Below are 14,864 nucleotides of genomic sequence, written 5' to 3' on the forward strand. Positions count from 1 at the left end.
AAGGCTCAAGGGGTAAAATTTTTTCAGCCTGGTCTGTACTTGTTAACAGGAGAGACTGCTTCTACAGGGACGGGATACACTTAAATAGAAAGGGTGCAAGAATATTTGCTGATGCTATCAAGGCAGTGTTAGGTAGGTTGAAAAACAGCTAGCTTAGGGGGATACAAGGACTAATAGATTAGCAGGAGTCACTGGCAGAGTTGAAAATGATTCTTGCACTGCTTCCATTGGAATGAGCAGCAGCCTGGAAAACAAGATGCAGGATATTTCAGAGACTGCTGGGAGTCATTGCAGTACAAGTAAACACATGGGTTGTGTTAGGGTAGCTAAGAATAGGAACAGATGCATGTATACTTGCGTGTACACCAATGCTAGGAGTGTGGGAAATAAATTTGATGAATTTGAGGTATTGCTCTAAACATCAAAGGCAGATATTGTTGGGATATCACAGACGTGGTGTCACACAGATATAAGGAATGCAGAACTGGAATTTGGGGAGTACAATGTGTACAGAAAGGATAGACAGGATAGGAAGGGAGGAGGGGTTATTCTATTAGTTAAGAAACACATAAAATCCAAGGAAGTGAAGCCAGTCGACATCGCTGGACACTGCAGTGTCGAGTCAGTTTGGTGTGACATAAGCATTGGGAGATCAAAATTCAGAGTAGAAGTGTGCTATAGGCCTAATGACTCTGATGAGTGTAACAAGAAACTATACAGTAAAATAGAGTGGGCCAGTATATCAGAATGTCTTATAATGGAGAATTTTAACTTCCCAGATATTGACTGGAATTTGTGGGTTGGCCACTCACACACTAGCAAGGCTTTTGTGGATTTATTGGATGATTGTTTTCTACATCAGCATGTTCGGGAGGCAATTAGAGGGAGTAATGCTCTTGATCTGATTATCAGTAGTGATTCTTCATACATTAAGAATCTGCAGATAAAGGAACCACTAGGTGGCAGTGATCACAGTGTGATCAATGTGTGTGAATGTAGATGCAAAAGATGCTAAGAAAAACAGCGAGGATTTCTTTACTTATATAAACTCTAAAAGGTAAGGGATGAATCTGATTGGTCCACTTGAAATCGATGGGTCGACTATTGATGATCCTGCTCAGATAGCAAACTGAATGAGTATTTTGCATCTACATTCACACATGAGGAATTATTAAGGTTTGAAAATGGCTGAAGGTTATCAAATTGTAGCGGGATACTTAATGATTTTGTATTAACTGAGAGCAAAGTGGAGGAGAAATTGTTGAAGATAAACATAAGAAAAGCACCTGGGGTTGATGGGATCTATCCAGTTATATTAAAGGAGGCTGCAAAGTAACTAAGCAAACCCTTAGCCATAATTATGAGAACATCTTTGGATTTAGGGGAGGTTCCCACGGACTGGAAATGCATAAATGTATCCCCAATTCACAAAGGGGGATCGAAGGGTGAAACGAGTAATTACAGACCAGTTAGTTTAACTTCTGTTCCGGGTAAAATAATGGATTCACTGGTTAAAGATGCATTGCAGGATCATCTAGACAAGACTACAGCAATAATTCAGACACAGCATGGGTTTGTTAAGGGAAAGTCTTGTCTGACAAATTTGATAGGATACTATGATGTGGTTACAAAGGAACCCGATGCAAAAAATAATTTTGATATCATATATTTGGATTTCAGGGAAGCTTTTGACACTGTTGCGCATGGAAGACTACTTTAAAAATTGGAGCAGAATGGTATTGAGGGTAAGGTGCTACAATGGATAAAAGGATGGTTGAGTGGGAGAAGACAGAGGGTGGTATTCAGTGGGTGCTGCTCTTCGTGGACTAATGTTATTAGTGGAATCCCACAGGGTTCGGTTTTGGGTCCACTTTGTTTTGTATATTTATCAATGATATTGATGAAGGTATATCAGTCTTAGTGTTGAAGTTTGCAGATGATACAAAGGTTGGCAGGGTTGTTAATGAAAGTAATGGCAGTGTGCTACTGCAAAAGGATCTAGATAATTTGGGCAGATGGGCTAAGAAGTGGCAACTGAAGTTTAACCTTTACAAATGCAAAGTACTGCATATGGGTAGAAGTAACCCCAGAGAAACGTACCAACTGTGTGGTTCCACACTTAAGGTGATAGAAAATGAAAAAGACCTGGGAGTAATTGTGCAGTCAGATATGAAGTTTTCTGAGCAATGCAGACAGGCTGCCAGGGTAGGTCATGGGGTTTTGTCAATGATATATAGGAATTTTGCTAGCAGGGAAAAGGAGGTGATTATCCCTCTGTATAAGGCAATGGTCAGGCCACGCCTTGAGTACTGCGTACAGGTCTGGAGGCCTCATTTTAGGAAGGATGTAGATTTACTTGAGCATGTACAAAGAAGGGCAACAAGATTGGTGAGGGGAATGAAGGGATCCTCTTATCAAGAGAGGCTTAAGTTCTGCAAATTGCAGTGGCTGGAGACTAGGCACCTGCACAGTGATCTGATTGAGGTATATAAGGCCTTGAATGGGTTGAGCACGCTGAATTCTGATGGGATCCTTCCACTTGTTCAGATTACGAACCTAAGGGGGCATAAATTCAAATTAAGAAAAGACAGATGTAGAATAGATGTGTGGAAATTTGCCTTTAGCCAGCAGGTGGTTAATTGCTGGAACAAACTTCCATCTGTCGTTGTGGAAGTTGATAGGTTGAATAAATTTAAGGAGGAACTGGACAGGCATTTGGAGAGAATGGTGTGATTTTTTTTTTTTTTTTTTTTTGTTGGCTGATGCTGCATAAGCTCATACATTTGCTTTCTTGCATCACATGCCACTACTACTACTACTGCTACAAGATTGGTGAGGGGAATGAAGGGATCCTCTTACCAAGAGAGGCTTAAGTTCTGCAAATTGCAGTGGCTGGAGACTAGGCACCTGCGCAGTGATCTGATTGAGGTGTATGAGCATGCTGAATTCTGATGGGTTCCTTCCACTTCCATAGCCAGCTGGTGATTAATTGCTGGAACAACCTTCCATCTGTCATTGTGGAAGTTGATAGGTTGAATAAATTTAAGGAGGAACTGGACAGGCATTTGGATGGAATGGTGTGATTTTTTTTTTTTTTTTTTGGCTGATGCTGCATAAGCTCATACACTTGCTTTCTTGCATTACATGCCACTACTGCTACTACACCATTCATATAATGATAATGTAGCATCACTGTATTTTAAAAAAATTTTAAAAGGTAGGCTAACTGCAGAAGATCTTTTTGCAGTTAGTCTTTTTTTTTAAGTTTTTTTTGTAACTTTGTGAAAACATTTTAAAAATTTCATGGATTATGTTGTTAATATGAATAAGGAAATAATAGTTCCTTTGTTAATATGTTAAAGGGCTTGCTTAATAACTATATTTAATATTGTTCTTTCCTTCTATTTTCATCAAATAGAATAGAAACCAAGATGTTATAACTCCTATTCAGTTTTCCCTAACATATCAACTTGATGATAAGTATACAATTGTCCAGAGCTTCTGCAGTGACTGTCCTATACTAGAACCCAGTTCGCCCCACAGTGCCACAAATATGGTAAGTATTCAATTTAAAATCTACTGAAAAAGTGTTCTGTTCTGTATTCTCTAGAAGCAAAGCACTTAAAATGATATGAAAATTATAATATGTGGTGCTCAATTAAGTAACCTCTTTCTATCTTAGGCATTTGTTTGCATCCAACTCTGCCTAATGCCTTTTCCATTCACTCACATGTACATAAGGTGTGGTTAGAAAGTGCCAGGAATGAGTTTATAAGTAAATTTAAATTGAACATCCCAGGGACTCACATCTGGTGAGTATTGGCACACCCAGGGTCCTGAGCTGAATATCATCATTCTTCTCTCTTTTGGCGATTCTCTCTCTCTCTCTCTCTCTCTCTCTCTCTCTCTCTCTCTCTCTCTCTCACTCACAGAGTACTCAATTTCTTTTTGTCTGGTGCAGCATAAGCCTCAGGATTCCTTGCACCATATTCTCTTTGTCATAATTGGAAACATTTTTTCTGATATCAATTTTCAGGGATCAGGGAAAGTGTTGATCTAAGTAATCTACTTTTCCATCAGAAATTGGATCACTAACAGCATGATGGATCACTCTGTATTATTGGTGAGGGGGGAAAGTTTTTTTCTCACCCTCCACCATTCCATACCAATCGTATTGATGTTTACTTTCCTCTCAGCAAAGTTCTGTGTGACAGTGCAATGGTTCCACTTGTCCTGTTTTGGAAAAGTATAAGTTTGAATCCAATCAGGGACTAGAAGAATTTCTAAAGAATTGAAGTTTTTCTCTGTGAGTTATTCTGGATTTATAAGCACACACAGCATACAAATTGCTCCTGAAAAACACACACACACACACACACACACACACACACACACACACACACACACACACACACACACACACACACACACTCTCTCTCTCTCTCTCTCTCTCTCTCTCTCTCTCTCTCTCTCTTCTCTCTCTCTCTCTCTCTCTCTCTCTCTCTCTCTCTCTCTCTCTCTCTCTGTTACTTGTTCAGACCTATTGGAGAATGACACAATATGGCCAAAGTCAATGCAATAACTCTCAGCAAGTGAAATAAATTGTAAAATTGAGCTCTTCTTCCATGGATCTCATGGATGAAGAGCTCATTTTAATGTGATTCCAAGAAATGCTTATATTTCTTTAAATTGTAATTCTAAGTACAATGACTAATTCTGAGTGTGGTATGATTCAGGGTAGATAGCTACAATATAAAACTACACATAATGCTGTATCAAAAGTGGCGTATGGTTTACAGTAGGTTTTGGCAACAGTCTTGGATATAGTTTGTAGCCCATTATTCTCAGGTAGTCCACATAAAGCATTTTGAAGGTTATAGAGCCAACAGTTTTTTAAGAAAATTTTTGATTAGTATTGAATAAAAATTGAAATTAGTTCTTGAAAAGTTCAATGACAATCAAATTTTACAAATTGAAGAATTTGTACCTTCAAGAATCAGTGTCAAAATTTAGGTTTTCTAAATTCTAAGTGGGGAAGAAGACTAAATTTCAAAATTTAGTCTTCTTCCCAACTGAAATTTTCTAAGAATGACTACTCACACCCACTGACATAGCTTTAACATAGAGCTAAATTATTTAGCTCTATGTTAAAATCTGATAAAGTTCTGGCATCCCCTTCCCTAAAGAATTCCTCATGTGTGAATGTAGATGCAAAATACCTATACTATATTGTCAGCAACCTGGGCAGGAACATCAACAGTTAAATTATCTATACCAAGTGGACCAATGTGATTCAATCCCTTGCTTCTACTGTTGACATAAGTAAAGAAATCTGCTGTTTTGCATCGTTTGCCAAAGATCTCTCATAATCTGCCTTAGCTTGCCTAACCACCTTTGTGACTTGATTTATGACTGGTTTATGTCTACTTTTGTTTGCCATCTGTGTTACCTAATAATTTATATGCATCCTATGCATTTTTATTTTTGGCCATGAATCTCATCATTTAACAATCATCCATAGGTCTATGCTTGAACAGTAGCTCTCAAGTGGTGTGAAAAGCCTAGTAGTTTCTAGGATTACATCTCTGAATGCTTGCCATTTGTGACTTGATCAGTTAGTTCCACTGCATACAATATAATACTATCTGGGACCACTGCAGCCATATTTACAAAAGAAAATGCCTTATACCTTGTCTTTGACAGTTACTTCTTTAATTAAATTCCACTTAATTAAATACACTGATAAAGTTCTGGCTCTATGTTAAAATCTAATGCTGTCTAATGGATCTTTTTTTGCACACTTTTTTAATTCTTGGAGGGTTGCTGCTGATAATGAGATATAGAGCTTTCCCTTGTTGCCTCTTTAACATGCTGGAGTAGAAAACAGTCATCCACAAAGTCTTGCTAGTGTGTGTAGGTGACCAACCCACAATTTCCAGTCCAGAAAGATAAAATCCTCCATTATAATATATTCTGATGTACTGGCTCACTAGCCTCCATAGCCAGGTGGGCAGGAGCGGCAGTGTGTAGCACACGCTTCTTGATTAGACCAGGGTTCGAGCCCGTGACCGCCAAATACGGAGGATGTGGAAAGGTCAGGGAATGACCACCGCATATCCCCGGAGCAATATGGACTTAGTTGCTAATGCTCCTAAAAACTAAAATAACAACAACAATAACAACTGGCCCACTCTGTTTCTCTGTATAGTTTGTTAGACTCATCGCAGTCATTATGCCTATAACACACTCCTACTCACAAATGAGAGCATAACTCCTTCCCCTCTCTTGTCCTTTCTGTGCACATTCTACTCCCCATACTCAAATTCTGTATTCTTTATGTATGAGTATGTATGTATATATGTATGTATCACCTGTCCGATATCACTACAATGTCTGCATTTTGATGAATGACTTAGTTCTCCAAATTCTTTCAGTTCTTCCTGAGCCACAGCACTCGTGCTACTTTGAGCCCATTATTTTGCTGCTCTATTCCAAGACATAATTTCCATTTAAATTCAATTTAATTTGAGATTACTACACTAAACTGAGAGATAACTAAATGCAGAAATAAGTCTGCTCTGTTCACAGGTTTTGCAGCAATGATACATATTATGCTGGCAAGTTTAAGCGATTATATATATATATATTACTTTATCAAGTTTACATTATATCTATTATTATGCTACATTGTTACTTTCGTGCAATTTTTAATTAATTATAGCCTTACTATTTAATGTAATCCTACTAATACAATATAGTCCTGCAATCCTGCTATGTAGCATAATCTAATTCAGAATATGTATTTTAACAAGGAAATGAAGATTACTTTTTAAATTTCAAATGTTCAGTAATTACAGTCAATTCTGTCATAACGCGCATTTTTGCAACATGAATTTGCATCAATGCGATTGATATATTAGGGAACAATGCAAATATAACACGGTTTTTGCATTGGCTCATGCATGATTTTATCTGCAAGTAACACTAGGTGAAAGCAAAACCCAGCACCAAGCTGAACGTGGCAACCTGCACAGCAATACATACAATTTTACGAAGCTTAAAAAATGTCAAAACGTGAAATGTGTGAGGACTATGTTTCCCATTTACTGTAGTTGTAATGGTCAGAGAGACACTGTTGTCATTCACTGTATTCACAAGATAACACATGATATTGTAGGCTGACTTGTTTTCAGGAGCTCACATTTTTCTGTTTGAACAGAAATTTCGTGAGGCTTGATAGCATAAGCAGAGGAGCACATTTCTGGAGGTCACTCTCATAAAACAAAAACAATTTGCAGTTCCTGGTTTATTGGGCTTTTCTGTTAGTGCAATCTAATTATAAATGGGTAGTAAACTCGATCTTACTGCATTTGCGATAATACGGATAGCTGGAATTCTGTGGATTTTTACGTTATTATGGTGAATTGTGTTTTCCCTTCCATGGAATCTTCAAATCATAAAAAAAACATAAATAAATTTTCAGAATCTTCTCTTCAATCCTATTTTTTAAGCTTCGTAAATTTGTCTCACTTGTGCAATTTGTGTTTCCCATGTTTGTTGTTATTGATTGCTTATCATTTTTTACTGATAAGCAATCTGTTTATCAGTAAAAAATTTACTGTTTTAAATTTCACAATTCAAAAAAAAAGAAAGAAAATAAAATGTCAGTGAACAGAAATATCAATCAAGCAAACTTCATATCTTGTCAAGTTAAAGTGCTATATATACTGTAATATTTATTTATTAGAAATTTAAGATGTTTAAATTTGTGTTAGCCATTTTATTGGGTTTCTAACTGTTTTTAGTGTTTTACTTACCAGACTGAACATTTTTTTTTTTTTTTTTTTTGAGCGCTCTACCCCATTTCTATTTTCCCCATAAGCCTGTTGTTTTTAATGCATGAAATACCATAATGCGGAGATTTTTAGGAACACATGTACCGTGTTATAGCAGAACTGACTGTATTGTACTCTATACGTTATTACATATAGTTATAATTTTTACTGTGATTTTTGACTCTGATATACAGTAGAACTCGGATAAGAAGTTTTTCAAGGGAATAGAGGTTTACAAATTCTTACATGGGAAGACTTCTTAGAAGGAAAAATGACCTAAGGGTATGAAATATTAACTATACAAATAAAAATGAAAAGATACACATACATGAGTTAAAGATGATTTTTAAGTACTATTTCAGAATTTATAAATATTTTACTTTGCCTATGGGAAACATTTTTAATCCGAGGATTTCTAATTGCTTAACATTCTGTTCATTAAACTCATTACCAAGTTGGAAGAATGAGCTCCTTTGGAGTTTTAACATACCTTAAAGGTCCTAATTACAATAAGGCAAAGCAACAATCCACTAAGTAATTCAGAACTGTTCAAAACTATCAGAACTGTTCACAACCATCAGAACTTAATGCTTAACAAGGTCAGGGTATCCCATTAGCATTAGCATTAGAAGAGGCATATGATGAAAGAAAGCAAGCTTATACAGCATTAGCCAAAAAAAAAAAAAAAAACCCCTTCCCATTTCACCCATCGATTCGCCTTAAAACTTTGTCTAGTTCTTCCTTGAATTTATTTAAGCTAACAACAAAGACAATGACAGATGGAAGTTTGTTTCAGCAATGAACTACCTACTGGCTAAAGGCAAATTTCAACACATCTATTCTGCAACTCTTTCCTCAATTTGAATTTATGCACCCTCAGGTTCGTAATCTGAGCAAGAGGAAGAATCTCATCAGCATTGAGCCTACTCAAACCATTCAAGACCTTATACACATATAAAAATGATTCAATTTGCACTAACCCACATGTCAGTAAACTCCTTTGCAATCTAGGCAAAAATATCCTTTAATAGAAACATGTTTTTTTATAGCCTTTAAAATCAGTCATGCACAGCATTTTGAAGTTTCCTTTAGCAGTTGATATGCAATATTTTTATCTGGATTTTTGAAAATATATTTTATTGTTCCAGACTTATGAGGATGAGGCCTGTCTTAATTTTAGATGTCAAAATTTCACCATTATTTAATTTATTACATTAACATTTTATCTTTTATCATCATTATTATAAATTTTTACATTGCTTCTAGTATCGTGTGTGTGTGTGTGTGTGTGTGTGTGTGTGTGTGTGTGTGTGTGTGAGAGAGAGAGAGAGAGAGAGAGAGAGAGAGAGAGAGAGAGAGAGAGAGAGTGTGTGTGTGAGAGAGTGTGAGAGAGAAAGCAACCAAGCTCTGTAACAGGTGAATTAAGTCATTCTAATTAGAAATGAGTTGTGTATTTGTGTGTGTGGTTGTAGTTATAAGAAATAATTTTTGATTGTTGTAGCCTATTCAGAATTAAGTGTTTTCATAATTTTTTTTTATAATAATAAAGCAATAAACTGATAATAATCACCTTAATCTCTTGTACTGTTTATATTAAAATTGTTGTTTATTTATTTTATTTTTTGCCTTAAGTTGCCATTTCAGACAGGATGTCAAAATGAAAATCGTTGTCTTTCTGACTTAGTGCTGAACGCTTATATTTCTGGGCTTAGGTATGTGTATGATTTTTCAGTAAATTAAGTAGTGCAATACAGGTTGATTCAAAAGTTGATCTTTTATTTATTACATGTTAAACATCAGTTACAGAACATTTTATGAAAATAAAAAATGTAGTTTAAAACTTCCCCAAGGGGGAAAAAAGTCACACTATGCATTATTTACTGAAAATGTCTGCCACTGCCATCACCTTATTTCCCACATATTCACATTATAGTACATATTATCAGAAACAGGAAAGTCACTGTAAAATTAGTTGTGTTCTCTTTTAATTTTCTCAAGTGAATATTTTAAAAAGCATGTTCCTTACAATAATTCCATAGGAAATAATCTTTCAAACTCAGATTAGAAAGTTGCATAGGCCACATGTCTTTTATGATAACATGAACTCCAAGAACTCAGGTACTCTGAGTCATTGCAGTGAGAAAGATATTGCATCTTACACCATCTTGTTGAAATTAATTTTCTTTATATGTACCTTATGTCATCCAGGTGATTGGAATAGCTTAAAAAATGTATTCTCCTTCAGAATTTAGTCATTCAGAATTTCTGATAATGCTGGCCAACACGATTTTTATTTCTGCTAATATATCAGTTGTTTGTTTGCATTCAGTTTTTTTGCACAGATTTCAAAAATAATTCTTAAAATTTCGCATCACAGTTTCTACCAATACAGGCTTTCGTGTTTAACCATAATATGTAAATTTTACTGATTTAGGAAAGTAGATATGAGTACTGACCTGCTGTATTACCTGCAAATAATAATATTTGCACATGTTCATAAATGGCAGTGAATTTGGGGATGGATAATATGTTCAACCTTGAATATATGTACTGTTTATCTGTATGTCTGTCGTTTGTTTCTTCTGTAGGCGCCTCCGTAGCCAGGTGGGAAGGAGCAGCAGTGCGTAGCACACGCTTCTTGATTAGACCGGGGTTCGAACCCGTCACCACCAAATACGGAGGATGCGGAAAGGTCAGGGAATGACCACCGCATATCTCGGAGCAATATGGCCTTAGTTGCTAATGCTCCTAATAACAAACCTAGCGCTCTGTTTCTTCTGTATTTTTTTAGCATGCTTGTAAAAATGTTTAAGCAGAAACAAAGGAAGTGTCTGAATTACTCTGATTCAGACACTTCCTTTGTTTCTGCTTAAACATTTTAACATGTCCACACATGTAGACATGTACTGTCTACATGTGTGGACTGTACAACTAAACTTCAAAAAGGAAGACAATCCACAGTATTCTTAAATGTATACATATAAGCATATTCTTTGTACTTTTGTTGCAAGTTGGTGATTGGGATAAAACTGGGTTCCATATAGATGCTGTATTAACTGCATCACAAATCTGAGGATGTGGCTAACTGGAAAAATTAAAAGTATCTTTTGCTGTTTCTGTGATGTGGCAAGAACTGTTCAACCACATTGACAATTGCTATTTCTGCATGAAACAAACATTAGGGATGTCTAGAAAAATAGAAAGATGATATGTTAGGATATTTGATGCTGTACATCAAATGTCCTAACATTCCATCTGCAGTGATGCCTGTTCTACATAATGAAGACTTGCCAATACTAGATACCCCCAAAATCATGCAATAAAGGAAGCAGTGATAATATTGGGGATTGATGTGTTGCAGGCTGCTGAACCATCTACTTCAGCGGATCTGGAGGACCAACCAAAAAATTCTAATGTGCTTAAACATACGAGAAGAATCAAATGGCTTAGTTCATGATTTAAACTTATCTGTTATCTAAAGAGCAAGCAGAACTCTTTGCTGCTTCGCAGGTTACAACAGTGGAAGTTACTTGAAGCAGTAACTAAAAGTAGTATATATCAAAAATGTCACAAAGTGTTTTCAAAATCAGTGCCGTTTTAAGGCCTCTCGGGCACCCTATTGAATTTCTAAATGTGGTCCCTATTCAGTTTACATTTTGTTTTAATTTTTTTCTGGCTCTCTTAGTTGCATTCCTAACCCTATGTATTAAAAGAGCTACTGGAAACTATGCTTCATCACCATGTGAGAAGCTTTGCATGGAGCGTAGCAGACACTAAAAAATTATATTTATATAATATAATTATATTATATAATTATAATTACATAATATATATATATATATATATATATATATTAATAATATATATATATATATATATATATATATTAATAATATATATATATATATATATATATTGATTAATTTATAATCATAAGTGAGAAGTGCAATAGCATCATTAATACATAGCCAAATCTGAATTAACAGAATATTTGCAAGGCGGCATCATTTTAAGTTATATCTCATATTGTGAATACCTTCACAACGAGTTGCCATGATATTGCACTACTTCGAATAAGTAACGCTTCACCTGAGGAGAGGAGTTTCTTCCTTGCCTAAATTGTCTTGTGTTTTGGATGCAGAGTTTTTGCGTCTTTTTCTGGAGACTTGTTTCAGGTTTTTGCCTGGCCGAGTGGGAGAGATGGACCTCCCCTCTCCCACTTCGAACTCTGTCCGGGTTGCCTGAAATGATTTTCTGTGTTAAATTGTATGTATTTTGTAAATACTGTAATTATCTTGTTAATATCATGGTGCTTTTGTTTGATTTGTTGTTTGCTCTCAGAATTGAGAGTAACTGATTTTATTGTGTTTTAAATCAGCAGTTAATCTTAAATGTTTATATTGTACATTACTTGTGTAGTTAGCTCATTATGTTGAAGAGACAGTTTTTCTCTTCTTGCGTTGTCTGTTTGGCTCTGAGGAGTGGGATGGACCTCTCCCTGCTCCCTCAGATCCAACCTTCAGTTGGCTGTTCTGGTTGAATGAGATGATTTTCCTCTCTAGCCTGTCTTACTGCTGGCTGCTTTTCTTGCTGCTTGTGTTTTGATTTAATTTTGTTTTCCTGCGGGGCTGATTATTTGTTGTATTTTTCTTTCCTGCCTGATTGCAGCTGCAATCAGTTGGGTTTTTGCTAGTACCATATAGTTCTTAGTCTAGCATTTTTTGTTGTAAATGGGTTTTGGTTCTGAGGGGTGGGATGGACCTCTCCCCGCCCTCTCAGATCCAATTGCTTTGTTGGCAATTGACATCCTTTTTTTTTTTTTTTTTTTTTTTTTAATGCTTACCTATGCATTATTGTTAATTCTACGTGTCTTGTTATTTGAAACAAGTTTTGTTTTTCGCAGCTTGTGGTAACAGCTTTGCACTTGCTGGTTATGTACATATGTTTATAGATTAGATTACTTGTGCAGAGACATCTTCTCTGCATATTAATTAATTATTGTTTAATACTTAACTTATTATTTTGATCTGTTATACTTAGATTTAAATTTAGAATTGCTTTTGATTCGGTTAACTAATTTATTTGTACAGTATTTATTGGTTTTGCCTTTGGCATATATTGGTAGCATATATTTGGCATATATTGGTAGCCCTAATGGTAGCCGAGCATTCTGGTCTCTTGCCAAAGTTATTGGCCGCAACTTTTGCCCATCTCTGCTTCCACCTCTATCCAAACCAGATGGTTCTGTTGTCACTTCAGCCAAGGATAAAGCTGACCTGCTAGCATCCCATTTTTCTTCCAGCTCATGTATTAATGAACTTGGTAAAACACCTCCCACCATTCCCAACACGGTCCATTCAATGCCTCCTGTGGTCTTCCGTCAAAAGGATATCAGAAGGATTTTGATGAATCTTGATGCTAAGAAAGCTCCAGGTCCTGATGGTATTTCTCCACTTGTTCTCAAAATCTGTGCTCCTGAACTTACTCCTATTCTTTGCCGCCTTTTTTCACTTTCTTATTCCAAAGGTGTTTTTCCTTCTGCTTGGAAATTTGCTCATATCCAGCCAGTTCCTAAAAAGGGTGACAAATCCCTCCCATCCAATTATCGTCCCATTGCAATTACTTCTACTCTTTCTAAAGTAATGGAGAAATCAATTAACCGCCAACTCTTAAACTACCTAGAAACCTTCCGTCTGATCAACGATCGCCAGTATGGATTCCGTCGGTGTCGATCCACTGGTGATATTCTGGCTTATGTTACCCATTTATGGACTACTTCAATGGAAAGGTTCGGTGAAACACAAGCAGTTGCTCTTGACATCTCAAAGGCTTTCGATCGTGTTTGGCATAAAGGTCTTCTAAACAAGCTTCCATCTTATGGTTTGCCAACTGTTTTTAGTAATTGGTTATCCAGTTTTCTCTCTGATCGCTCACTGAGGGTGATGGTAGATGGCTCTCTGTCTTCTAACTTCTCCACTAATGCCGGTGTCCCCCAAGGTTCAGTTCTTTCCCCCACTCTTTTCCTCTTGTATATCAATGACCTTCTTCCATTGACTGGAAATCCTATCCATAGTTTTGCCGATGATAGCACATTGCATTCAACTTTCCATTTTGAGAAACCTTGCCCTGCTCAATCAGCTTCAACTTCTCGAAAATCTGCTACCAATTCCTTAAATGCCGATCTTCAGGTAATTCTCCAGTGGGGCAAAGACAACTTAGTTGATTTCAACCCTTCTAAAACTCAGTCTTGTCTTATATCTCGCAAAAAGGATTCTTCTGCTCCTATGCTTATCTTTAGTGACACTCCAATTTCTAGGCAAAAGGATATATCTCTTTTGGGGATTACCCTGACTTCTAATCTCTCTTGGCACAAGCACATTACAAATATTGCTTCCTCTGCATCTAAAAAACTTGGTTTTCTCTTTCGCTCTCAGCGTTACTTTTCTTCCAAACAGCTGCTCACTCTGTATAAATCGCAAATCCGCCCTGCCATGGAATATTGTTCCCACATTTGGGGTGGTGCCCCCAAAACCTCTCTCAGGCTTCTTGATTCCATTCAGAAGAGGGCAGTTAGGTTAATTAATGATTCATCTCTAACGGAGTCTCTCCACTCGCTTTCTCATAGACGTACTGTTTCTGCTGCATGCCTCTTCTACAGATATTTCCATGGGCACTGTTCTTCTGAATTGGCTTCTATAATTCCCGCTCTCTCTTTCAAAACAGTCCGAACACGTGCCGCCACCAGCCATCATCCATTTACTGTCCAACTTCAAACCCACAGAACCAACTTTTCATCTTCCTCATTTATTCATTCAACTGCCGTTTTCTGGAACAACCTTCCTTCATACGTATTTCCTGAAAATTACAATCTACAGAAGTTCAAGTCCAATGTCAACAAATATCTTCTTTCGTCTTCTCAACCTCCAACCCAAGCACGGTACTAAGTACTATAGGTTCTAATACCTCTCGTGTTTGGGGTTCACATAAAAAAAAAAAAAAAAAAAAAATTTGCCTTGGGTGAGTTCTGTT

The 14,864-nt window shown here is 36.5% G+C and overlaps 1 protein-coding gene across 1 annotated transcript in view; it reads left to right on the forward strand.

Annotated features, from left to right (window-relative positions):
- Positions 1-14,864, forward strand: part of LOC150091190 (integrin alpha-9-like) — a 570,795-nt gene that overhangs the window by 293,678 nt on the left and 262,253 nt on the right. Inside the window, exons 17-18 of the mRNA XM_090382714.1 lie at positions 3,419-3,556; positions 9,468-9,547. Of these exons, the coding sequence (XP_090238840.1) occupies positions 3,419-3,556; positions 9,468-9,547 (218 nt within the window). The remainder of the gene's footprint in view (positions 1-3,418; positions 3,557-9,467; positions 9,548-14,864) is intronic.

This window comes from Mastigoproctus giganteus, chromosome 1 (genome assembly GCF_048544385.1).
Source record: "Mastigoproctus giganteus isolate SK-2022 chromosome 1, ASM4854438v1, whole genome shotgun sequence".
Taxonomy (NCBI): Eukaryota; Metazoa; Arthropoda; class Arachnida; order Uropygi; family Thelyphonidae; genus Mastigoproctus; species Mastigoproctus giganteus.